This window comes from Taeniopygia guttata, chromosome 10, assembly GCF_048771995.1.
Source record: "Taeniopygia guttata chromosome 10, bTaeGut7.mat, whole genome shotgun sequence".
NCBI lineage: Eukaryota > Metazoa > Chordata > Aves > Passeriformes > Estrildidae > Taeniopygia > Taeniopygia guttata.
The window spans coordinates 4,938,173-4,965,916 of NC_133035.1; the positions used below are offsets into that span (position 1 = coordinate 4,938,173).

General features: G+C 41.2%; 1 protein-coding gene across 5 annotated transcripts in view; it reads left to right on the forward strand.

Annotated features, from left to right (window-relative positions):
• Positions 1 to 27,744, forward strand: part of RORA (RAR related orphan receptor A) — a 354,582-nt gene that overhangs the window by 125,031 nt on the left and 201,807 nt on the right. Inside the window, exon 1 of one of the 5 annotated variants that reach the window (XM_072934121.1) lies at positions 17,246 to 17,579. The exons of the other annotated variants lie outside the window; for them this stretch is intronic. Within the exon in view, the coding sequence (XP_072790222.1) occupies positions 17,564 to 17,579 (16 nt within the window). The 5' untranslated portion in view covers positions 17,246 to 17,563. Of the gene's footprint in view, positions 1 to 17,245; positions 17,580 to 27,744 lie in introns of those variants that run through there. 5 annotated transcript variants of the gene reach the window in all.

The following is a 27,744-nucleotide window of genomic DNA, read 5'->3' on the forward strand; positions in this document are numbered from 1 at the left end:
TAACTCTGAGGGGGCAAATAAAATGGACTTTTTCATATTTTTGTGATCACTTCAGATGTGGTGACATCTGATCGCATCTTAGGATGTTAATGATGGAATCCACTTTCTTTTCCCACTTCTTCTGTGTCCTGACACACAGGGTTCCCATCACTGAGAAATGACCTTTTTTTTGTAGGAAATGGGTGGAGTAGATGTTACAATAGAGTAACACTTATCATGCTACAAATACCTTTAAAAATAACTCTTGTGCACACTCGGATGAAACAAATAAAAGGAATTATTTCTATTGTATATGTTTTTTGAGTGGCAGCTAGTGTTTTACCTATTGAGAGACCATAAAGCTTGCTTCTATTTATAGTGTCATTTAAATTGCCTGGATGTAATGAGGGTGTCTGATCACAGGCTAGAAGAGTCTGCTAGGTGGAACAGTCTTTGCTACTTTTTTAAACATGTAAAATCTGGAGGAAAAACTTGAAGCACTTTAGTTGAGTCATCTGACAGAGAAATAGGGGAAATCTGACTGTAAACAGGATTATTTACCCTTTCCTACCACAGAGGATAGAGCTCTTTTCAAAGCCTTTGAGCATATAATATCTTAAATAGCTACTGAATTGGTATATGAAATAATATGAAACTATGTGACTGTAAATACAATATAATGAAGATGACCTTGAACTGCCCTTGAGCATGCAGTGTTCTCTGAGAAAAACTTTTCCTTCTCTTCTGATCTTAAAAATAATTTCTGTAGTGGAGTTATGCTGTAGAATTGTTTGTGTTGATATTCCATTTGTAGATTCTTTAAGCACGTGCTTTCACCAAACACATGGGAAATGAGCATTTACAGAAGAAAATGAGTGTAGTATTTTTTTCCTCCCCCTTCTCTTTCAGTAAGTAGATTCTGCCAAAGAGCATACATACAGTTCTGTATAATCGTGCTGTTCTGGGGTCAGGTTGTCACCTGGAACCAGTGACAAAAGGGAAACTGCATCTTCTTTACTGTGTTTGCTGGAAAGTCTTTTTGGAAGATTATTTGGATGTTATTTTGCTCATGCTCTGGTTTGAGTGGCAAGGTTTTGGTAGTGGGAGGGAGGTGCCAGCAGCTTCCCTCATGTCTGATAGAGCCAATGCCAGCTGGATGGAGCTGCTGCTGGCCAGGGCTGAGCCCATCAGCAGCAGTGGCCGTGCCTCTGAGATAACAGATTCACCAAGAGGAAAAACCTGCACAGCAGCAATTGCAAACAGGGAGGGGAGTGACATGTCTGAGAGAAACAGCTCTGCAGACACAAAGATCTGAAGGTGAGTCTGGCCCATCTGGTAAAGGGTGAGTGATCTCTCCCTGTCCTTATCTCAACCCTTGAGGCTTCACTGTTGCACAGTTGGACCAGTGTGATGTGAACTATCCACTGAAATCTCAATGTTGTTTTTTGCACATTTTGAATCTTCATTTTTTTAAATATACAGAGGGTAGCCCAATTATTTTGCTTTTAAGAATAACAGTGAAATAATCACTTATCTAAAAAAATTGTGTATTTAAATATAATACACTTTTGTATCTAGACATGCAGATAAAGATTGTAACTGAGCTTCCAGGAACTTTTCCAGTATGTTTTCCAATCTTGGAAAGCAGTGATACTTTGCAGTCCAGTGAATTCAAAAGAGATGTTTACAAAAGACCAGTGTTAGCAGTATGACCAAAAAAAAAAAACTTCTGGTGTTTTATAATGCAATACACTTAATATAGCAAGGAAGCAAAGTAATTACTGAATTCCAGATGCAAAAGTATGTGATTTCCTGAATCTCTCATAATTTAGAAGATTGTTCTGTGATCTGTAAATATACGAAAGATGCTTTGAGAGGAACATATAATGTCTAGCAAAATACCTGCATAATTTGCTTCAGATAGTTCCTACCTAGGGGGTTTTATCTCTGATCATCTTGGTGTATTTAAGTTATGGAGGAACTAGTTTACTGTAGTTGAATTCTGGTTGCCAAGATTGCGGAATTCATCCATGCAAAAACCATTGAATTGCAGTCAATCCCAAAATATTTGGCTATTTGGAATCAGCTGGGCAGTTAAAAGACCTTCAGCTTATTCAGATCCACTGCTCAGTGTTATGTAAATACACAGCTCTTCTAAGCTGGCATCAAGATGTTTTAAGAACAATTTGTGTTTGTTGTGCACTTCAACCCTGATCTGCCATTGCAGATGATACTGTGGGAGAACAGGCAAACACTTGACCCTCTCTGCAGTTCATTATTGTTTTTTTATGTACCTGCTTCAAAATGTATCTGAATTGAACCTTGATTAAGGTTTTTGCTCAGGACACCTTTAAAAATCAGCTTTGGCCTTGGTAAGGAAGGGTGAAGGAAATGGGAACAATCTTTTACTCTGTTTCTAAAAGTCAGAATGTTTTAGTAAATCCAAGCCTAATTTGTGTTGTTGGTGGGCACTGGGGAGGTCACCATGAAGTTTCTATATTACAAAAAGAACTAAAGTGGCGCAGATTTTATATAGAGTTAAAAAAGTTGCATATAACCCCTGCCTTGATGATCATCTGCATCCATTAAAAATAAGTTCTATGATTTTCATCCTATGTAAAATCAGAGCAGGCTAAAGGGGCTTCATAGCTAGAAGAGATGGGCTGTAAGGAATCAGGGGAATCAGGATTACAACAGGAGGAGCAGGAAAAGGGAAGATGCAGAACATTATAGTGTCCATATATGCTGATGGCCTGTAGAGCTCCCCAATATCATGAGCTTCTTTTGTTTTGTTTGTTCAGGAAATCCATGGGCTTCAGAACTGAAGATGCTCTCACTGAGAATGACAAAGCTAGTTTAGATCAAATGCAGAGATTTCTGAAGTGGATTTTTCTCTTTATGCAGAACTGTTGGTAATTAAAATGTGTATTTTACAGCTGAGAGGAAATATGGTTACTATTGAGGCTTAATTATTATACCATATTTGTTAAGTAAAATATTTGTTTTATTTTATTCATTACATATTTAATAGTGTTAAATAACCAAAGTACAGCTTAATGTTGCCTGTTTATGGCAACAGTAATTTATTCTTATGGGACTGCCTAAGCAGCTACTTGTTTTTCCCCTGTTGGAGTTGAGGGTGGTTTGAAGACATTTAATGCTGCTACATTGAATCTGTAGTGTGATGATTTCTCTTATTTGTAAAAGCAGGGTGATCACCTGTGACTGAATTCAGTTGCAATCAGAATGTTTATTAGGAATATGAAGTCATTAGCAAGATGATTGTTTTCTAATTACCGGTCAGGGATGAAAGACTTTGTTCACACCTTGGTTTACATTTATTTGACGTTGCAGTATTAGGAATGTGTAAAATTATCATGCTGATGTTTTTTTTCCATTGCCCCCCCTTTGGTTACTCCTGGTGAAAGGCCTGTTTATCTATGGCAAGGCAGCACTCAGATTCCTGCAGCTGTGTTGGCTTGTGTGCACTTGTTGAGGAGAGTGTGAGTGAGTGTGCAGCTCTGCTGCTGGGGCCTGGCTCCCTCCCTCCTGCCAGCCCAGTCTTCTGCTGTGCCTACATCCCTCCCTCCCTCCCTCCCTCCCTCCCTCCCTCCCTCCCTCCCTCCCTCCCTCCCTCCCTCCCTCCCTCCCTCCATCCCTCCCTCCATCCCTCCCTCCATCCCTCCCTCCATCCCTCCCTCCATCCCTCCCTCCATCCCTCCTGCAGCTGCAGCAGGAGGGGTGCTGTGCCTGTCGCCATCCCTCTGTCCCTCCTGCAGCTGCAGCAGGAGGGGTGACCATCCCCCCGCCCCCTCCAATGCTCCCTCCCCAGTTAATCCCACCATGTGCCTGCATGCTCAGCAAGGGGGATTACTTTAAGTCTGCATATTTTCATCTTTGCTGGGTCCAGGTCAATTTACTGGCTGGGCACAGTGAGCCAGGAGCAGATTGGTGTGGTGCAGAAGCAGCCAGCTCAACTTTGCTGAAAGGCAACGCATCAATTTGAGACATTACAATGTTTACAGGTTGTGCTGGATAAATCACGCACAATTCAGGCAAAATAAATAGCCAATTTTTCTTCTTTTCCTGCTTTGTGGCAAGGTGATTATATTTAAGAGAAGTGTAGGAATTTCCATCTTACCAGTGACATTATATGAGAACCTGCTTAGCACTGAATAGTGACAGCAAATGCTGAAGTGGAAAAAATATTTTCATCCATCTGTGCTAATCTTCTTTTACTCCAAGATTTAATGGGGCAGGGGTGGGGGAGAATGAGAGAGAGGGGAATCAGAAAAATCTTAAAAGCATGGTTTAAGCTTTTAGCTTTGCCAGCTCATTTTCTAGTTAATGAAGAAAGTGCCAGACTCTTCTGCATTTGTGGTGGGGATATTGTGATTTTATTTGGACAGTGATGCCTGCAGACTTTATTACCAAAAATAAATAACTAAATAATGGTCTCTAAATGTGAAGGGAGGAAGGAAAAAGCCACAGCTGAGCAGGGCTTATTTTTTTTATAAACAGACTGGAATACACAGTGTACAACTGGAAAAAGCATTGCTGAAAAACTGTAGCATTGTAGCTACGTCATTTAGGTCCCCCTATGCCATCAAATCTGTGATCACCCATGTTACTGTGAACTGCACAGATCTGTGCTCTGCTGATCAGATAAAGACAGAAGGATTTAAATCTTGCAACTTGTGCTGTCTTTGCTTTTACCTTGTTAGGTAGCACATTCTCAAGGAGTTTTTCAGCTAGCAAAACCTAAAGTATTTTACTCCTTTTTAGGTGTTTTAGGAGACTTATCTTGCTTACTCAGTCACAGTCTTTCCTACCCAAGGGCAAGGCTGTTTTTGCAGCCTTGGGGAGGGAAGTGCTACATGTTAAAATGGCATGGACCAATCTTGGCAGAATTCTTAGAAAATCAGCTGATAGCTAAGAAGGATTTTGTTGCTGTGATATACAATGAATTAGTAACAAAATTGCTGGAAAAGAAAAAAAATTGAGTGTGGCCAACTTCTCAGAAGTCAGTCTCTTCTCCCTCAGGGTGGGTCAGCTAAAAATATTTTGATGTTTTTTTACTTAAAGGAAGGCCCAGGCAAAGAACCAGAGGTAGGACAACAGGAACAGAAACATCCATTTGAATTAATCTTTGGCAAAATAAGTCACCACTCCAAAGAATATATTTTAAATGTTGTTTTAAAATGATGTTTTCATCTCTCCACATCTCTGCTCTTCTCCTAATGTTAGCTGAGGGGGATTTTTCTTCATTCTGTTTGGCTGTGCATATTTTACTGGATATTTCTGCTTCCTCTTTCCTTCTGGCAAGGAACACAAGAAGACCTACCTTGAAATTCGGCTTTAAGGCCCCGGGGCACTTTTGTTGTTTCTTTGGGGCTTGTTTGGGCTTTTGGTTTGTTGTTTTGTTTTGTTTTTGTTCTTTTCTTTTATTAAGTAGGTTTTTCATCCTTACTAAGGAAAAAGTGTAATATGGCTCAGGTTTAATGAAAAAAAAAGCATAATAGATACATCAGTGTTTAGACAGAAGTAATTAAGCAGCAAGGCAATGTAATAGCTGTGTTTCAGATAGGCTTGAAACTTGAAATCACGCATGTGCATTTTAGTTCTGATGAGTTTTGTGATGGTTTGTTCTTTGAAGTGATTGTCAAGTAGTTGTGAAACAGGACTCCTGGATTTTCCATGTGCAGTAAATATCTGAGCTTGAGGATTTTGGCATCTTAAGCTACTGCAGATTGTACACGTAAACTGGGAGGTTATTTTTGAAAAAATCTCTTATTCCATGTTACTCAGTTAAGATGCAATTTTCAGCATCATTATTATATGTTCTAACTTGGGTAGATTTAGTCCAACCAAATAATTTCAAATAGGTTTTGCACTAACAAAGTAGGCTGAGCTTAGCTCAGTCTGAATTCCCAGGTGTGGGAGACTTGGCTGTGTGATGGCACCCCATTAGAAATGGGATACTTCTCTGCTGCAGTGCCTGTTGGCATAAGAGTCCTGAGACCTGGTGATTTTACTACACTGACTACTGGGTTGAGAATTTGCATTGCACCACTACTGAGACATACAGTTTCAGGGCACAAAAGGAAGTTCTTTGGTTCTTTCTGTGCAATTGGAGACACATAGGGAAACATTTCTCTTCTAATTTTCATGCAATAATACCTGCTGTTTAATTTACCTTGGCTTTAGAAGTGTCAATATTTAAAGTGCTCTTACCATTTTGACCCACAGTTGGTGGCCCACATTTTCTGCTGTGTATTTTCATTTTGCATGGTGAAATAAAGATCATATGTGACTCAGGATATAGAATTACCTCGTGCTGCCCTTCAAATCACTGCATAGTCATTCAGCTGGTCCCACCTGACTGTTGTTTTCTAAGCAAGTTAGAAATAAAATGTTTTCCTTTGGATGTTTGAAGATGTAATTTTGTATTTAATGCTGGTCCTCTTGGAAGAGGAATGCCAAGAAAATTGTCTCAAAATCAAGTTGTGAGCTTCCTGTAGTTCACTGCGAAGAGCAGGATCACTCATATCACTGATGTGCAGGAAAGGAGTCTGATTCTGCACCAGAAGGTAAAGACTTGTGCTTTTTTGTGTTCTTCTTGCCGCCTCCTGGGAGGCTTTTGGCTCCTTGGGACTGAGGTGTTGGTTGTTTCCTACTCATTTTTGTTGCCCAGAGAACTGAGGTTGCCATCCTGACAAGACTAAGACACCCCTGCAATGCAAATACCTATGGGACAATTTCACTTATTATTTAGAGACATCTTACTGTCACTTCACTTGTTACTTCAGGCATCACTCAGGCCATCCCCCAGCCTAGCATCCCTTCCTTCCCTTCTTTTGGATTATACTCAGAAGAAAAATATTGTCAGACATTCAGGACTTCAAGGTCCAACTTGGCAGTAAAAAGTGTAATTGCATTTGAAAAAAATTGTATTCAGGATGTAAGGAGAATTGTGTGTGTCGGTTTTGCTTCGATTCCAAATGTACAGCAGGTGTGAAGGATTTGTTTGTTCAATTGATTTTTGGGGCTTTATTGTTTGTTTCTCAGTGGGGTGGAGGATTTTTTTTTGTTTGTTTTGTTTTTGGGGTTTTTTTGTTTGTTTTTTTGTTTTGTTTTGAGTTTTGGGTGTGCGGTATCAGCCCAGGAAAATAATCTAGCTAGTAATTGCCATGTTGTCTTTGAAAAAAACACTGTTTGCAATATTTGTTTGCTTTTGCTAAGAGCTTTGTGAACCTCTATTCTTATTCTTTTGGTTCTAATCTGAGTCTTTGTGCTTTTAGGACAAATAGTCTGAAGGTTGATGTTTTGCCAAAATGAACACTTGCAAAACGAATTAAAATGAGAACTAATGAAAGCCACTTTGCTTCTGAATGAGGAGTCTTTCAAAGAGTTCAATGATCTTTAATACATAGTAATTTTCACTTTAGTTAATTTGATTTAACTTGAATTGAATGAGGCTGTGCAAACAGCACCATGTCCCATTGATTTTCTGTGGGACTCAAGCTCTTAAAGTACTTGCAAAAATGATACGGGTGCATTTGAAAATGTTGTCAGCTCTTGTCCTTGGCTTAAGAAGCACTTCAAAAATATTGTGTTTAGCTTTTATAGTACCTTCAACAGTGATCCACTTCTATTTTAAGATTTTTTTCTTTCTCGTCACTATGGGATCCATCACAGCCACTCAAAAGCTGCTGATGCCACCAGCTTGGAATTCAGCTACAAATGTGGCAGCCCCCACATATCAAAGGAAGTTATCCTCATGTGCATGACATCATTAAGCTGCTGGAAGAAAGCGTGTAGGAGAGCCTTGGTACAACATTTTCAACCCATCTTCTCATAAAAATTAGCTGGGTTCTGATTTGTTTATTTACACCACCAATGGAGATTCTTTTCAGCTGAAAAAGTAAGTTGCACATCATTGAGATAGAGATGTCTGTGTCCTATCTGCTTTCTATTTATTTGTAGGTGTATGGAAACTATTCATATTCCTGTTACTATTAACAATGATTTTAGTGTTTATTATAGCTTTTATGATGGATTGCACAGGAGTAGAGATGCACAGAGCTACAACTGTACAATGGCATGAGGAAGAATGAAGGAAGGAGTGTTCCAGCAAATGGAGTTGGTGGTACTGTGTGTACTAAAGCAGGAAATCCATATCCTGTTTGTTAGCTCACAGTTGGCCATGGGTAATTGAATAATTGGTCCTGCACAGGGCTGGAAGGCCATGCTGTTAATTACTAATTTCTTTGCAAGATACAGAGCATCTGCTTGCTTTGTTTAGTTTTAATATCAGTGGTCTACAGAACACCTTCTGTTTAGATCCTTGAGATAATTATCAAAGCCATTTCTATTCTAATAAGCCATGTATCTAGATGCAGTGATTTTAGGATCATTGGTAGGCTATTGCTTTCTCTAGTGTTGTTTTCCATGGCAAACACATAAGGTAATAGTGAGTACACTCTGGAGGTACCTTGAGAGGTCACCATAGCCATTCCTGGGCCTGAACATGTCAACTTCACGTGGAAATCATTCCAGGTCTGACTAGCAGATGTGTGCCCACCCGAACTCCAGAGTTGGACAGTCTCTAGTTGTTCAGGTGATCCATGCCAGGTATTTCTGACAGCTGATGAAAATCTGCTCTGTTGAAGCTCAAGCTCAGTACTTACAGTGCTGTCTTCAGGTGTCAAGGAGGAAAAGGTGATGACCCTTTGGCAAGCTCAGTTATTCAGAGGCTCATGTAATATTTATCTGGTCTTGTGGTATCTAGACCATGAATCCAAGAGTTTTTTCGATGTTTTCCTGATGTCCATATTTCCTACTCCTCTGAGATCTTTCCAGCCAAGCAGCACCTTTCTCTCAGATGCTTTTAGAAGCAGATCCTCCCCAGAGTCCCTCTGCAGCTGCTTACACCTCCTAAGCTGAGCATTTTGCCTTCATCCTTCTGAATTAATTTCATATCACTTTGCAATTTGTGATCATTTAAATTCTCCTCTTTATTCATGCTGCTTGTGACCCATCCCACCTTTAGACTATTGGCACAGTTAAATTATTGTGAAATGTTGCTACTACTAAGTGACTGTTTCCTAAACAGAAACACTGACAGAAGACTTAGTCCAGCTAGTAAAAACATGTCTTCCTAGCATGCCAACGTTTCTTTCTTCCCCAGACAGTTGTTATCCTCCTAAAAAGTTCATGTTTGAATTTGACCCTTCCACCCTTTCCATAGTTTCAGTTGTCTAATTGGAACCAGTGTAGGACTGGTACATAATTCATGTGCAAGGGACTGTATGTCTGGGTTTGGTGTATATTTACTGTTTCCTACTGATAATGCTAGGCTTGATCACTTGGATGGATCTATCCAGTGCTAAGCCAGGAGGCCCTAGGATAGCATACCTGTGTGTTGTTTCTCAAGACTTTTAGATATGGGTCTCGTCTCCCTTTTTTTGCTCCTGCTTTGTACCTTTGGTATAATTTAGGAAAAATATCTCTTTTTTCCTGCATTGACAGTGTAGGGAAAAAAATTATCCTTAGGAAATCACTTTCAATATGTTGTTTGAGTAGGGAAACTTTTCACAGATGATTACTTGCTAAAGGAATTTAGCATTCAGTCTTAATATCGGCATCAACATTCGTAACTCAGAAAAACTGAAAAATACATGATGTAGATTAGCTTTAAGAATTTTGACCTTGAGGAGAATTAAGATGGACTTTGTAACTGTAAACCACAGAGGAGAGAGAGATCATAAGGACTTTAATACTACACTTTTACACATGCTTGCCTATCACTTGTAAGCTTTTATTGTGTAACATTTGTAAATGCCACATTAGTAAATGAATATGAGTCTCCATAGTTTCCATTTCTAAGTAATTGTCTTTTCTAGATAATGACAGGCAAGAAATGTGGAGAGCACTCCTCTGTGGCCATAAGCATTGTTCCCTGCCAGCAGAGCTCTCCCTGCATCAGATTGGAATGAGCTCAGACAGGCAAATAGTGCCAGGGACCAGGTACTCCCCCAGATCTTGACAAGGCACCACTGGGGGTGGGAGAAGAGAAAACTTGGGTGCTCCAATTAACCATAGATTGATGAGGTAGCTGGAAGAAAGCAAGAGACCATGACCTGATTCTTTGCTTCATGAAGGTGGTGGATTTGTAAATAAAATAGCTGAGGTGGGTCTTTGATTATTATCAGTGAAGAGAAAGAAGGGAAAAAACCCAAACCCAAAAACCAACCTTGAGCTGAAGCATTCATTTAAACACTCTTAAAAGCAAACTAAAATTAAAATCACTCCTCAGCATGATTGTGAGATAAGACTAAGTTATTATTTGGGAAAAGCGTGTTTAATAGATGTTATATGAGACAATAAAATAATTGAAACCACTCCTCATTAATTTAATTTCTTAATTGAAAATTATATAAATTGTTTATATAAACAGTATAAGAAAATCTATTGAAATCTTAGTCATTAAAAATGTAAATGCAGTTAAGAAATTAAAAATGCCAAGGCTTTATCTGAGGCTTCAGATGAATTAGTTTTGCAATTTTTAGTGTTTTTAGAGCCTCTAGAGCAGTATTCATGTGCCTGAGCAGTTTATTTATAGCAAAAGTCTGTAGATTGCAGGCCTTCTTGTGTTAGATTTTTTTTTTTTTCAAATTTTAGTAAATGAGGAGTTATGATTAGCAAGTGGCTTGTTGGAATTACGGCATGGCTTTCTAGAGACGCTGTAATTTGTAAATGATGTTTGTGAATATGGGAATGGACCCAGTCTCACCTGTGTTGCTGTAATTAGCCTGCAAAAGTGCACGTTGTGATTCAGCACAGCCCAAATCAGCGTGTTTTGCCTGTCTTGCTTTTTTTCGCCTTCCTGGTGATTGGAGGAAGCCCAGGTAAAACCTATAGTAATGGTAGGGCACAGAGTATTTTGCTTCATTACTGGCAGTTTATAATTATGCAGAAGTATACTTTGGTTTTTTTTTTTTTCCCCTGAAGGTGGGTGATGTATTTGGGAAAAAAAAATGCTGCATTAGAAACTTGCAGCTGACAGTGCCTACATTCAAGAAGTAATTAGGGCAGCAGCTGATAGGCCTTGCTCCAGCTTGTGTATTGGTTACTGACCACAGATGCTTGCCTCTTGATGACATGATAAGGGATTCTGTCTGTCATCAGCCTTGGATGGGGTTAATAGTATTAAAAAACGAAGAAAATTACATATTCCAATATAGTAGTTATATTAGTAAATAGGAATTAAGTTGTTAAACAGTTATTAAAACTTTGTGGGAGTATCTGCCAGGTCTGCTGGCATCATGGATTGGGAATCAGGCCTCAAGTACTGTAAGGAAAAAATTGTGATCTCCTGCATATAAATAATCTCAGTCTCAATTTAGTAACTTCCTTACTCTATTTAGTAAGCTCCCTTACAGCACTCCAAATGAATTTAGTGTTCTCTGGAGCCCTTTCTGGATATGACAGCCATACAGAACACGGGCCCTGACAGCAGAGAGAGTTTCCTTCCTGCTTGGGGGAAGGGCTGCCTTCCTCACACTGCACCAAGTTAAACTAGGAGTGGGAATGCAAGAGAGGAAATCTATAGGGAAGTTTAATGGTAAATGCTGACTTGAAGCAGCATCAACATTAGCACTTAGAACTCAATGATGGTCTCTAGAAAATGTTCCATCCTGCTGTTAAAAAGTCACCTTACTGAGCAGCAAACAAAAGGTTGCCAAGGATGGTTGTGACTGATTGCTGACAGAGATGTTGTTGCTGCAGCTGCCCAGGCTCCTGCTGGCAAAAGCCATAATATGTATTGCTGCAGGTCATATAATGGTAAATGAACACTTACTGCTTCTGTGGCAAGTGGATTGATTATTGTGTCCACCTCCAAACAGGTCTGTCTTTGTTTTACAAGTAAATGTATTTGCTCCTGCTGTGCTGAAGTCAGAAGATGAGTTCAGACACACAGAGCTCAAAGCAATCATGGTGTGTACAGGAGCTTGTTTCAGCTTTTACAAAATGGCCTGTCAAGTACATATATATATAAGCAAATAACTTTGTAAATGTACATTATTTTTTCTTGCAACTGTGATTTTATTTTTCATGGGTCAGTGTACCTAGAATGTTGATATAAGGTAATAGACAAGACTTAATTGCTAGATACTGGCTTCACATCATAACCTGTGCTCTGATAAAAAGATAAATTTATATTGATAAATCTATTGATAAATACTATTCTTAATACATTTTAGCTTTCTTGGTATACTTGGAAAAAAAGAAAAGTGCAAGAAAGCTGACTCTAAAAATGATTCAGTTTGGAGCCCAAGTTATTCAGATCTTGTTTTAACTGAAATGGGAGTTTGAGTATTTCCACAAGGACTAGTCAGTGCTGTGCAACCAGAAAGGCAGGAAGGATGCTGTCAGCTGAGAGCATGGCCAGTGAAATTTCTGGGGTGTGGGGGGAACAGGCATGCTTAAATCAGCACAAGAGCTGCTCCCAGTCAGTCTGATTTGGGGAATAAACCACTTGAAATAATGATTAATCCTTCACTGGGTTAAATATAGGTGGTAATTGACTCTCTAGCTATGGGCAGTTGAGGATGTGGGCTGGTGAAGTTCAGGGCCCAGTTCTGCTTGTTTTGACACCTTTGTCTCAGGTATCTGCTTAGGCTACCAGACTGTCAACTGTTCTACGAAAGCACTTCTGCAACGTTCTCAAGGCTTTCATCTTTCTTCCAATACAGAATGGAAAGTATTTTCCAACCCTTAAATGAAATACAGTTCTTGTTTTTGTGCCAGCCACAACTGTAACTTCTGGCAAGAATCACTTTGGACTCCAGTCAGCACCAGAGTCAGGGAGGAGAGAGAAGTGGCCTAAAGCTTGATCTGCCACCCACCTCTGGAGCTGTATCAGGCATGCTGGGACCTAAGCCCTGCATGTGTTGTGCATGTGCTTCCCTTAATTAATTCTGACAGGGGGCTGAGAGACAACATGCTCTGATCAAGATTTTCTTAGAACGGTGGGGCTTTTTTTTTTTCCAGTTAAAGGTATTGGTACATATCCTTCACATGTTCATCCCTGTGTATATTTACATAAACCTGATATGTATCCTGCAAATCCAAATATTTTTTCAGATTGTGTCTTCAAGCAGTTTGCAGTGAGGCATTTTTTGGAGGATTTTTTTTGGCTCTCTTTAGAAATCCTTGCTTAGTATCCTACATGTTCTCATATGTTAACATGGAGCATATTTGCCCTGTACAAAATGACACTGAGGTGCTTGTACTGTGATGAAAATGGCCTAACACTGAATTATCAGAGGTGTATAAGGAGCTGATGCCCTTGCTCTGTCACTGGAAAGCAGTTTTTTCTCCAGAAATTGTCTGCCAAGTGATTTTTAAATTGTGTTAGGTAAGAACTAGGAGCTGCATCCAACTTCTTAGATTTAATTGCTTTTAGAAGTATTTTTAATGTGGAACGACTCTGTCTTGTAGGAGACTGTAGTAAATTATGTGAGGGAGTGGAGAGTCAAACAAACCAGGGCAACCTTTAGAACAAAGCGAAATAAATGCTTGCCTGGATCTGTGTCAGTGGGAGGCCACTGTGACCCCACAGCAGTTAATTTGTTTAGCATGTTGCTGCTGTTATGCTAATTAGGTATTTCTTGAACCAAGAGATTGTCAGCTCCAAATTTCAAAACTTCTTTCTTTCTCTTAAGAAAAAAATAAAGGAAAAGGCAGATGAAAGTTTCTTGCAAGTGTACAATTCTAGGCTGCCTGTGCCTTTCCATGTGCTTGGCTTTTGCAGCCACTACAAAGCTCACTTTCCTTTTTTTAATAAAAAAAAAGGTAGCACTAGGTCAATCTCAAAAGGAAAAAATTAACAGAACTGTAATAAATTATATGGGTTTCAATGCTCTAAAAGAAATGGACACTTGTGCTGAGGAAGGCCCTCTGCTTGCAAGCTGCATGTTCTTCAGAGAGGTGAAGGAGCAAACCTGTAGGATAACAGGTTGGGGGGATGACATTTATTGTCAGAACATTATTTAGTCAGTCCAAAGATCAAGAAGTAAAATGCTTTGGTCTTGATTTTTTTTTTCCCAGCAAATATTTCTATCATATCTAGGTAGTTTTGGGGAATTTTTTAAAGTTCTACTGTTGAGCTTTCTGCTTCTCTTTCTGTATCACACTTAAAAGACTCCTAGGCATGTATCACTCCAGTATGACTGTTTGGAGGGGTTTTTGTATTAGCACTCTAACAAGGAATTACTTTCAAGTTACCTTTAGTCTCAGTGCTGGTAGAATTGTGCCAGTTTGCATTCAGAATGTCAAACTCTACTTGTTGGCAATGATAAATCTTCATGCCTGGTTCAGACTGTTACAGGCAGCGTGCCTTCTTGCAGAAATCCAATTCAGGTGCAGCTGAATTTGCCTTCATTCTTGCATGCTGAAAATTCCAGTTGGGATCTGTGAATTTCCGTTTCGGGCCACATTCAGTAAATGTTGTACTTCATGTTCGTGAGGAAGACACAAAACTGCAGTTGGGTTTTGAAGTGGTGTAAATCTGGAGCAGTGAGACTGATTTAACATTTTACCCTTGCATAGGGATAAAGCCAGGTCTCAGTCTTCTTTGAGAGACTCTCCTCTGCCTCAATCTGCTGTCTTACAGTGCTGCCTTGGGTGTCCAAAATTACTTTAGTAGCTTCATATCCAGTTGGGTCCTGTAAGAACCGTCTTTGGGCTGATGAATTTTAATTCATGTAAAGGACTTGGCCGTGAGCAAAATTCCCCTCCATAACATGTACTGGCAGCCATCAATTGCCCTTCATATTGGAGGCAAGTGTGAGGCAAAAGCGAAGCTAAGCAAGACTGCAGTAGCAGTAATTGCCTAGGTGCTTGTTTAACCAGGCAGCAAGTAATGAAGTCAGGAACTATAATGTCACATCAACTACATTACCTCGTTTTCTTCTCTTGCAGACACAGGGAGGTTAAAAATAATGAGCCTGTCTGCCTCTCCCCATACCCCTGAGCACATTGAATCACAAGCACCTTCTTTCTAAAACAAATTTATTTCTTGCCGGCCTCCTTCCCAACAAAGACTTGCCTGTGATGAATACCTGACTTCACAGCATATTTGTCAAAGTGGTACACCTGTGAGTGTTGCAGCACAAGATAAATTTTGGCATGCCAAGGGAGTAGAGGGAGGTACCAGGCAAGGAATAAATCTTTGTGTGTTACACCAGACTGTGAATGAGCATTCTCCTCCTAAGAATTGCTGCTCTGACAAGTTATGATAAATTACGCTCTTTGTTGACACCTTCATCGTGTTATTTATGGCTCGTTAATTGAACTGAAAAGGAGACTTGTAGCACAGCAGGGGATTGTACAATGCATTTCCACTAGGCTGGAACCTGAACCAAAGAACAAAAAAAGAGAGGGAAAAGGTAAAGTAATATATGCATGTGTGTACTCGCCGCTGAAAGGAACTGGCTGTAAGAGACCAGTCCAGAACTGTAGCAAATGCTCTCAGGCCTCTCGGAAACATTCCTGTTCAGTCCTTGTGGATCTCCCAGTTAATAGACTGGATGTTTGTCTTGTTTCCACCTTTAATCCTTGTATCTGTGCTGCTCTGTGCATCGCTGAAGTGTGGGTTATCAATTCCATGTGAAGGCAAGCATCTCGCCCGTGTCTCTGAGTTTGACCATCCCTCACTTCCCTAACAGCAGTTTTCACTGATTTTTCATTGTACTTTCTTTCCTGCGGTGGCATTCTGATAACACAGTGGGTGAAAAAGAAGGATGCTGGTGTAACACCACAAAAGTATCACATTTGTACAGCAACGCAAAATTCTGTTCTTTTGGGGCAATATATGCCTGGTTCAGGCATTTGGGGAACCTTCCAGCTCTCTGCCAGTGCTAAGGGCAAGGTCTTGTTACCAAACATCCTATTGTGGCAGCATAGGCAGACATTTTCTCTGAGAAGGAGCAGTGTAAACAGGAAAGGGAGAGGTACAGGATCTGAGCGGGTGGCTCTCTACACTTGTTGTGCAAGAGTTGTCTGCAGGAAATATAGCTGTAAGTTATTGTGGGGGATGATAAACGAGAGAACAAAATCTTCAGTGGATAAATACTGAGGTAGACAGGCTTGTTTCTGTGAAGAATTATAGATTTGATGCCAAGTCTGAAATGGTTCTAACAAGCTCTGTCCTGAAAGAAAATTAAGTAAAGTGATGCCTGAGAATATTTATCATGCATGAGTATTTTGAGAAAAAATAGAATGCTCCAGGAAAAGAGCATGTTTTCCTATGAAAGGGTTCTGAGGTAATCATTCATCTCCTTGCTGGAGAATACCATCTGAAATTCTCACATTTCTATGGCAGTATGAGCAGCATCATTTATGGATTTGTGTTCGGGCTCCTCTCAAAGGAGCCAGATCCTTCTGTAGTGCCAAGGTTGAGAGTTAAAACAGCGAGTGACAGGTCCCTTGTTAGTAGGGTCTAGAAGAGGGAGTGGTTGGGCTGGGTGTCAAGAGATCCGAGATTCACTGTGGCAGAGTTCCTTAATCAGCTTTGTAGGTACAGTCAAACTTCTTGAACCTCATGGTTTGCGGTCTGTCTTTTTCTCAGGTGTGAAATAATGCTTTACTTTTGCCTTAGCTAGAGATTGAGCAAGTGGTTTGGCAGGGATAGAATTTAAGTAGGTAATGAAAATTAATTATTGTTCTGATAGCTTTCCAGCCTCTCGAGTGAGCTACAAGTGCAGTGTCTTTGTTCCTCTTTAAGGATTTAAGCCTCTCCTGCGTGCCATTCAGTCAGTGGGGATGTCACTGTATTTTGCCAAGCTCTCGGGAAGTGATGCTCAGTTCCTGTGCATGCAGCTTCCCCTTGGAAGGCTGGCCATGTCCCTGAGCGGACTGGGCCTGGGCTGTGCAGTGTCCGTGGTTCCCATGTGAGCCGCCGTGCTGGGTGTGCAGTGCTTTGGCCGAGCCTGGCCGTGCGGCCGGGCTCTGCTGTGACAGGGCCAGTGCTGGACTGCACGGGAGCTGGGCTGTGGCTCACTGGAGGGTGCCAGAGCTCCGCAGTGAGTATGGAAACAGGATGGCAGCTGGTGCTGCCTCACAGCCCGCGGGCCCCTCTGCTGAGCCCTGCGGGGCTGCGGCTGAGAGCAGCGCAGGCGCTGCCCCTGCCGGCGCTGCGTCCCGGCCGCTGTGGGTGCGCGGCGTCGATTAAAGAGTTAAAGCAGCGGAGTGGCGCTGTTCGTGTGGAGGCTCCGGGAATTCTCTATTTATAGCGCTGCTCCCCTTAGCTCCGGGGAATTGTCGCCTGCGTGCCGCAGCAGCGGCCTCAGAGCACACTCCGGGTGCGGGTGGGTGCAGCAGCGGCCTCAGAGCACGCTCCGGGTGCGGGTGGGTGCAGCAGCCGGGCTGGCGCACCCCGCTGGGTCCTGGTGCCCTGCGGGCCGTGGGGCCGCGGCGTGGCGGGGCTGGCGGTGCCTGCCGGGCAGCTGCCGTCAGCTCCTGCCTGCGGGTCTGCCCAGGAACAGATGCTGCTCTTTCATGTCCCTGGAGGTCTTTAATGCCTTCTCTTCGAGGTGATGTAAAAGCAATATGATTTGGCTTGCAATCATAACAAAGATGGAATTGTAAGGGGTGTGTTGCTGTTTGGATCTAGAGAATGGGGTCATTAAGAGCAAGGGAGCATCAGACCCAAAACACAAGGTTGTTCACTGTTTAAAATAGCAGCCCGGCCCCGTGGTAAGTGGCAGCAGCCTCTATGGGTTACTTGCCTGTACCTTATTCCTCGAGAAAGTCACTGCTGCCAATAAGGATATCAGCATAGCTCCTGGTCTGAAAGGGTTTCAGTTTCTCACTTGATGGCTGCTGGGGTCCTTCCCCTGACCTAGTCCCCAGAACACCCCACAGCAAGGGAAAACCTTGAGGTAAAACTTACACATTTGCTTGGGCTTGCCACCTTCTAGAGCAGGAGTTCCACATTGGATCGGTTTCAAGTTTTAATGCTGAAAAATGTTTTTACGTTCTGTTCTGAGCTGCAGTGTAATCTGGTGGCCTGATAAACTGGTTTCTTAGGGATCTGTCCAGTGCTGGAAAGCATCATGCTGCCTTCTCGCTCACCCTGCCTCTTGTGTTCCTTGGTGTGGTAACTTCGTGTGAGTGTTGCCTACAGGGCTCCTTACGTGCTTCACACCAGAAGCTGCATTGCCAAAACACTAGCAGCTACTTCTGGAGCCAGGAAGTGGAACATTGCAGGTAGAGTGGGAGCAAAGAGAAGGAAACCACACAGACAGGAAAAGTCTGAGAGAAATAAAGCAAATAGGAAAAAGGTTTGCTGCAGGCTAGTTTCAACCATCACTTCTGAAAACAGCTGTAACTAACATCCAGTTCTATTGAAGAAGGGCAGAACAGCCTCCAGCACAGCGTTCTGCTCTCTCTTCTCCATCTTTTGGTTGGGAGTTAGGTGCATACAAAGACCTTGTTTTTCATTTTGTGGTTGTGCCCTTCCTATAGCATTTTCTCCCCAGCCAGCTGGCTTTTGTTTTCAGTTACAACAGTGTGTGACTTTCTTTTTTTTTTACAGTATAGAACAAATTGAGCGTTTAGCTATTTCTTCAAAGTTTTCACTGACAGATCATCTTTCCCTTCTTAATTTTTGATTAAAAACTACTTGTAATAACATAGGCCACATTACTAGCACAATAAAAAGTTCATGAATGAGGGATATTCACTTAAATAGCCTTGTGGAGCTGCTGTTTCCTCACCACACCTTCAGTCTTCCCTGGCTGTCAGTTTTCCAGAATTTTGACTGAGTACACTCATTTTGGCTCACTGCTGCAACTATTGGTATACATTTGCAGTGTGTCATGGTGAGTGTGGTAGAATATCTGTATGAGATGAGCTGTAGTGAACTAATTCTAGTTTAATGCTGCATTCAAGTTAATTTATGGCAGCTATTTTTCCATCCTTGCTGGTGAGACTCAAAGTTCACATGTCTTTGTCCATAATAGGCAAACTTTGAGAATACTTTTTTTTTGTTTGCCATGAATTTTCAACCCTGAGATGATTGTGAATTTTCCAATTTTTAGCTTTTATTTGTATTGATCATATTATTGGCACACTTGAGTTGATATTCTGCATATTTGTGTATGCCCAGTGCTTCATTTCTAGATGTTCATATAAAAGTTTAACTATCTCAGCACACAAAGACAGCACCATCTCTTGGGCTTCAAATACTCTAACCCTGGGAGATGTTCCCCTGAATTAACTCTCTCAAATGAGACCATAAGCTGCAAACTGAAGATAACTGGGGAGAAACAGTTTACAGAATTTATGTAGCCTGATAGGCCCTTTAATTCCTGGACCACTTGTACAAAAATGAGGCAGATACAGCAGTGACACGTCTGTGTCTCAGATATTGAAGCTGCTTTTTTCCACAGCTACCTCCATGCTCTTGTGTCTGTGACAGGTAGAAACCAAGCACTGTGTGGTAATGAATACAGCAGAAAGAAGGGTGTTAGCACTGGTGTCTGTTTCCAAATCCAGCAATTAAAGTCTGACATGAAAAGAATTTTTTTTTATCCACTAAAATTTTACAGTGGAGGGGTAACATTTGGACAGTTGTGTCATCATTGATCAGAAATGTGAGTAGAATCAGCAACTTTAATCAGCTCATGGGAGGTAAGTGCCACCCACATGACAAAATAATAGGCTTCAGTGTCTGTGTTTCTGCAGTGTTGTTCCTTGTTGATTACAAAGCTAAAAGAGGAGTGAAAAACAACCTCCAAGTCACTCTTACATAATACTTGTTTTGCGAGGGTTCCACTAATCATGTCAATACTGAGCCTCTAGTTTTTGATAATTACATTGGAAATGCCCAGTTTGTACACAGTAATTCCAATTATAATTACCATGAAATTATATAACTACAAATTACCCTGTCATGTGGATGGACTAAATAAGCATGTTCAGTACCTGCTCTGTGATAACAAATTAGAATTACATGGTTGGTTAACTAGCAGTAATATGAGATTTTTGAGATGGCCAAGCTGGCTAGTTACATGAAGAGAAAGTGTTGGATTTTCTGTCCAATGCTTGGTTAAATTTCAAACTAGTAGTTAATTTATTTCCTGATATTTCTTTATGTGAAAAAAACCAAAACAACTGTGGTTTGGGGTTTGTTTTTACTGGACACTTATATTGTATTAAATCGTCTCTTTGGTCACTGCCACCTGTTGTGTTCATTCTCCTGAATGCTGGCTGCTGCTTGTGGGACATCGCTGGTTTGATTTGGGATTTTTTAGGGATTTCTAACGTAATGTGTTAGAAAAAGATTGCTTTGCCTTTTTTTATCAGAGAGCATTTTTTTCGTTGGCAGCAAAAACCCTCCTTGATTGATAAAAGAGCTGTAGAGACGATACACAGGTGCAACCTTTCCCTTTCATTTGAGGAAGGGGGAAATCGTGTCTGAAACTGATATACATGACAAAACAGGCTCTTCATGTGTCAGAACCTCCTCTCAAAACATCCACACTGTAGTTCTTTCTTGCAGACAAAACAGAAATAAGGGAGATCTTCCTTAGTTGCTGTTGACCTGTGCCATGGCACGGTGGGGGAAGGCAGGTGAGGCCGGGGAAGGCAGCGCCGGCTGCTGCGAGCGCCTGGCCGGGCTCGGAGGCAGCAGTGCTGCCCCGGGGAGCAAAGGTGGCACCGGGCAGTTCTCTCATCCGGGGGGCCGGTGCGCTTTTGTTATCGCACAGAAACAAAGGCACCGTGAAAACTGTGCGCGTCTCGGCGGCCAGAGGCGGGAGGAGGGAGCCGGGGCCGTGAGGGGCCGTGAGGGGCCGTGAGGGGCCGTGAGGGGCCGTGAGGGGCCGTGAGGGGCCGTGAGGGGCCGTGAGGGGCCGTGAGGGGCCGTGAGGGGCCGTGAGGGGCCGTGAGGGGCCGTGCGGCTCCCGGCGCGCTGCCCGCGGCGGCCGCCAGGTGGCAGCAGGGAGCGGCGGCGCTGGGGCCGGGCGCGGAGCGGTGTCTGACCGCGCCTCTTCCGGCGGCGCTCCAGCCGGCTGCGATTCTAGAACTAGAACGCCAGCCGCGGTTCTAGTTAATTGTTGTTATCTTGGCGCACAAAGTCACCGGGCCAAGGAAAAGACTGCCTCTCTGCACCTGAAGTTGTTTTATTGAAACTTCTTCCAGGGGTAGCTGAAGCTTCATGGAAAGGGTTGGGCGGCTGTGCCTTTAATCTGCTGGAGTTGCTACAGAGAAATGTGTAACTGAGAACAAAATGTTTGTCACTTCTTGCCCTAAGCCATACTATTGCAAGAGCTGAGCTTTCTCCAGCTGACTTTAAATTAATTTTCATGCCTTGATTTCTGGTTTCTTTGGTCTATTCTTAAATAACTCACACAGCCACCTACCTACATGAGGGGGGAAATTGTTAAAGAGGTCTACAACCTCCATTCTTTGTTGTTATAGAAGTTCGGGGTTTTTTTTCTATATTTCTTGCTGAATCTTTTCCTTATCTGGCATCACCTCTTCTCAAGAATACTTTTATGGGAACAAGAAGTTCCGGCTGAAGCTTGACTTGTTTACATGCAATTGCAACTCCAAATGCATGGCTTCAGTTCACAATAGTTTATTTCTGATAGCCTCATTGGTTAGTAGCTGAGGGAGATAAAAACTAATAGTAACAGGTTTAAGCAGTGGTAGCAGCCCAGGGATTCATAGAGTAATCTCTGGGAAGGGTCATCCTTGCTGTCCAAATCCAGGATTTGTAGACATTCCTTTCACTTGGTATATTAATTACTTATGTATTGTTCTTTTTGTTTCAAGCAGATGTGAATGGTTCCATATGCAGATATATATCTATGTTTGAAAAAGAAAAGTAACACAAGAATTCTTAGCCTAGAAATTATTCAGGGTTGTGTTTTTTTAGTTTGTTTGTTGTCTGTCATCTGCTTTTCTCATAGCTGAGTCCACCATGTCTCTTTGGTCTGTCATTCAATTAAATAGTAGGCAAACCTGTAGGAAGCGTTCAGAGATTCATGCTGGGGACCTATTTCAAACAAATATCCTGTGAGGTGTGAATAAATATAAGGTGTATTTCAAATTGCACAGGGACTCTGTCTAGCATGCAGTGTTTATGAATGTGAATAATTATAATTAAATGTTTCTGTTCTCAGATACTTCTTTTTCTTTGTGTCATCTCTAAATCCATCTTTCAGAAGGTGCTGACTGGGAACTTAGCAGCAGAGCAGTTTCTCATGACTGTTGGTTGGTAATTGGAACATCTCAGAAAGCTTCTGTGAGAGTTTGTGGTAATTTTGGTCACACTGAATGAGATAATTCAGCAATCAGCCAGTTTTTTAGCTAGCTTGGTGCTCAAACTCTTAATAAGGTCAAGGATTAAGTTTGGGTAGTTTCAACTTTTTAAAAGTTGTAATTATTTAGATTATTTTTAAGTATTGGGGGAAAAAACCAATTATTTAGATTATTTCAAGTATTAGAAAAATGTTTTCAGGCAATTGGTTTCATAGGACTTGTTTAAATAACCTGAGCTGTTTGATTAGCTGTTAAGAGATGTGGCGAAAAGGTAATTGACTAATGGGGTTTTAATCTGGAAGAAGGGGGATGTTTGTACTAAAAAATCAAATAGGTGGTGATAAAGTGACTGTTAATTCAGATATCTGCTGGTGCGACATTTATGTAAAAAGCACAAAAAGTTTTCTTCCACAAAATCAGTCACTTTCTCTTTACAAGTAGAAGGTTTCTGTGCAGCATATCTCCCTCTGTTCACTGAACGTGTTTGTAGGACACATGCTCTTGGTCACTTTTGCTGAAAGACAAAGACATGGCTCATAGTGCTCCTGAAATCAAGACAAGTCCCCTGAACGAGCTGAGTTACTTGGTCAGGAGGACAAGATTTGGCACGATCATTTCTGAAGGAGGTGGCTGAACTCTGTGCAGCCTCCAGTGAGCTTTCAGCCTGGTGCACTGAGCTTCCCCTCCACAAAGGGAATGTTCTGCTATCTGGGGGTGTGTTACTTAACTTGGCTATTCCAAAACTTTCCCTGCTCAGGTTTAATAGAAAGCTTCTTACGTCATGGGACTGTGTAAGTAACTGTACAAAGCATCCATGGTTTAGTAATCCCAAAGTAAGCCAAGGCCATAAAATGTATTTTCCAGTGGTGCAGCACTTTCCCATTCCAGATATATTTACTGTGGTGTAGTAGTACTTTCCATAACTTCAATGCATCAGCAGTCCTATTAATGCAAATAATTTCATTCTTATTTAACTCTCTCCTTCTTTTGAGCCTAAATATCACCAAAATTGGACAGTTGCCTGCCCATTTGAAATTTAGTAAACAGATTTTAAAAATGGTGGATGAAATGTGAACAGGGATCCAAGTAAACGAGAACAGAAATAGAAATGATGGTAAGTAGAACACTGCAGTTGGTGGGTGTCAGAGGACAGACTCGGTGGAATGGGATGGTTTGTTTGATACAATATTTATGTCCCTTGACAGTTTTTCTCTCTATAATATGCCAAACCCATGAATTATTGTACTGAAATAGAGAACTCTAAGGCAGCAGGCAACTGACATTGTTTGCAAATTGGTCTGAAGTCTGAAGATTACTGTCTGACAAAACTCTTGTAACCAGCTTGAGAAAGATCCAAGCGCACGGAGCTGCCACGGGAAGAGAAGCAGTACCTGCCAGTCCCTACACTGCTTCTGCAGTACTGATGCTTCTCATTCGCATCATTTGTTGCTCTTTTAGACCAACAGAGATATTCTGAATTTCTTCTTCTAAGGGTTAAATGTTTCAGGTTGTCATTTTGTAATTTTGATATTCCACTGTGTTTTCTAAGGCAGGTGCAGGGGTTCAGAGTGTCTGTAAATGCCAGTTATGTGCTATTGCTCTGAGTATATCGGTGGTGTAAAGGCTGGCATGCCTTGGTTCACAGCTTTGTTAGACACAAGTCATGCTTTTCCCATCTGAGAAGCTTTATAAATGCCCTCCAGAGTCCTTGCTCAGTACATAACCTTGTTGCTTCAAAACTCACTAATGATCAGGATTTATTCAAGGTTTTTATTGATTTTTTTCTTAATAAAAGAGATGAGCGTTCATATAAGACTTTTCTGTTCAATTTCAAGAAACTATTTGAATTTCTTAGATTCTTATACTATGGCTTCACTTTGAATTTGTCTGCATTGTCTTACTTGCATTTTTTTCTATGCCCCATTCTTGCTGTGCACCTGATTGTCTGTGCTGATCCCTGCTTGCAGCCAGATCGAGCTCAGCTGGGGAAGAAGCTCCACTTGCTCTCTGACAGCAGCTAGGATGCTGCTCAAGGAGGGCACAGCCCACACTGCAGCAGCACAGTGCCTGAGCTGCGGGAAGGCGTCACCATGGTCTCAGCTTACTGCAACACTGAGAGGTGCTCCTGCAAGTCAAAGCACAGCAAAAACCTCCACAGTTCCCGTAGGATGAGAGGTACAGGGGCCTGAGTGAGTTTGCTGAGGTAGCTGCTCTACCTGATGCAAGGCAGTTTAGGCAGTGAGGTGCTCATCACCTGGGCAGTCTGTAATGAAAGTGTGGTTCAGGGAGGCTGGGAGCTGAAGAGCTGATGCAAACAGGACAGTTCACATTCAAAGCCTGACTGTGCTTCACCAACTCACTGCCTATCACAAGGTGTTTCGTTTAAAATCTAGGACAGTGGGGTTTTTCTCTTGCAGTCTGTGTTAGGAAAGCCAGAATTATAAATGCTTTAGAAAATTATTTATCAAATGTTCTGAGATGTATATTAACTTAGTGATGAATCAGAAAAAATATCTGAAGTTTGTGATTTATTTTGTAGACATAGAATCAGCTTATGGACTTAGACAAGGAGAGTTTTCTGTTGATTTCTTGTTTCTTAAGGTAGAATAAGTAAGGAATTTTCATTGTTTTGAGGAATGCTAATTACTCTTTTGCTGTTCAGATAAGTCAATCAACCAGTGGCTTTTAGGGCCGTGTATTGCCTTGGTAAGGGTGCAAGGTGAAGTTTTTAAGTATATGTTGTTATGAAGTATCATCTCAAGGAATCAGGTCCTTCGGGAGAACTCTTCACTTCTGAATCCCAAGTTAGGCCACGGATTAGGTTTCCTAATGCAGCTTTTTATTGTAAAGATAAAATGTCTGAACAGTTTGGAACTGTTAAATGATAAAATGTCCAAAGTTTGAACTTGGAACTTCTAACTGGCCAAAATTTACATTGTCAAATCTTTAACCAGTAAACGTATTTTAATTTGATTCCCTTTAGGGATGCCTGAAGAAAAGTACATCTTAATATGGAGCAACATGTATGGTGTGAATGGAAGTACAGAAGTAGATAGACAATGTGCTTTGCTTTTACTGGGGTCCCTTTGAGGCTTGGCATTCAGCTTTACAATTGGAACAAATCTGTCATGTTGTAGTTGACAGTTTTGCAGTCCTGTTGATTGTTGACTCGAGAAGGATGCCTGTAACCCATCAGCTTAGAATTCACTAGCTCAAGTAGTTGCATCTATTGGAAAATTCTCAGAAGGATTAAGGATTACAGCTGTAGAATTTAGGCTGCAAAAAAATTAGTCTGTAACAGTATATATTGTTTAGTTTTTATAGCTTTTATTTGATTTATTATTGGAAAATACAGGATAAAAATTATAAAGAATGATATGTGAATGGAACAGCTCATGTTAACTCTTTGAAATTTGTATTAGATTAAGTGCCTAGGCAGTGCTGCCAAGAGTTCTTTAATGTATGTGGATTAAGGCAGTACCTTGTGTAAATTCTTCAGATTTCTGATTTATCCAGTAGGTGTTCAAGCGTATGGATTGGTGGAGCAGCCAAGATCCTGAAGAGATGTCTGCTCCCACTTTAGAGATTCTATAAAAATGTTCAAGTGTCAGTGCTCCTGTAGCTGCATTAAGCTGATGCTTGTGTTCTCTGTCAGACAGAGGGGATAGGTTTGTGTGTCCAACATGTGTCTGTCACACCTCTTACAAGAGTGCACTGACCACTGGGAGACTGTTCTGCTGACAGTCTCTTGTCAGTCAGTAGCCAGTTGAGTTTGTCTTCCCGAGATCTTCAGAAGCAAGTTTTTTTTCAAGGAAAAGCATCTATGTTTCATGTTTATTTAAGATGTTGAAAACCAGAAACCACAAGGTTTAAGGTTTAGAGTTTGGTTTTTCCTATTACAACAAGGTTTTGGTGCTATATGCCATCTGTATTTGCACCAGAACGATCTGTGTGTGATTTAAAAGTGTCTTTTATATGATTCATCTGTTCCAGAATTGCTAAGTGAGCCAACTAATCACAAGTGCTGAACTTGGTGACCTGTTCATGATCAGCCCATAGACGTTCTTTTTAATAGCACAAAGAAATAGCAATAGGTTACTGTTGTTAAATCAGTTATAAGTTATTTTTATTTCTGTATTGAGCTTTACATTGGCAAAGTTCTGCATTGCAGTTTGGACTGTTTTGGGCATTCTGAGATATTAATGATAAAAGTACATTGCATGAGATGTTGAGGGAAAAGACGTAACATGGGGATCATGAATTCAGGCAGTTAATCTGTGGGGCTGATGTGTTTGCTAGATTTGATGAACCAGGGCGTGATAGCATCTACAAGTGTATGGTTTTGACAAGCAGCTGGAGATTGGTACAACACCAATGGACAATGCAAGTGTCTGTGTGGATACTCTGCTTTCCAAGTGGCAGTGCAGCCGTGCTCTGGACGCTGGTGGGCTGCAGCATGTGGAGCCTCTCCATGTGCAGTAGCTGGTTTCAAGATGAGATTTCCCTTTCTGCATAGGAAACACTGCCAATTCTGTGATAAAGAAAAAGGCTCCAATTCAGTGAACAGACACCTCTTTTTTTTTTTTCTTAATGGCCCACTTGTGGCATAGAAACAAAACCCTTGTTTGCTTTTAGATTGCACCAACCGTTGATTAATAGTTCTTGTGGTACATAATTTGCCAACTTAAGGTTGTTTTTTTTTGTTTTGTTTTGTTTTTTTTCTGTAAAGGAATTGCTGTGGTGAAAAGAAAATTGAGTGCTGGAAACTGTTTGGACAGTATTAGACAAACGTAAACATTGGCAAAGAAGGGGGTCTGTTCATAAGCTAAACGTGGGAGTGATTTTCTGTCTCGCTATCGATTTGTGCTCAGGGCATACAATCCAGGAGAGCTTGGTAAACTCCAGTCAGAAAAGCACACATATTGTTGCAGTCCAGGGGGTGAGTGTGGCTGTGCTGCTGCTGGCACATGCTGGTCCATTTGCTGTGGAGGGAGAGCTCCTGTGTTGTTCCTAGTGCCTGTCAATGGCAGTTATTTATTTCCCAGCAGCTCAGAGTGAGACAGATGCTGCATTCTCTTAGTGATGTAAGCTCAAGTGACAAGTCAAAATAAAAGACTTGTCCAAATTACTTTAAGACAACAAACGTGATGGCTCCTCATTGACATAATGTTAAATACTAATTTCTCAAACTGTGAGTTTGAAAGGTTTTGACATGTGTCAAGATTCTGACTATTTAAAACAAATCTTCTACAAAAATTTCTTACAGATTGAAAGAGCAAATGTTGAGTTGTATGACTAGCAAAGATGACTCTCTACTCTTTCTGCATTAAAAAAAAATAAATAATCTAACTCTGTGTATCCCCTAGACATGATGTGGGCTATTATTTGAAAATATGTAGCTAGCTGAAATGTTGTTAATTGCCTTTC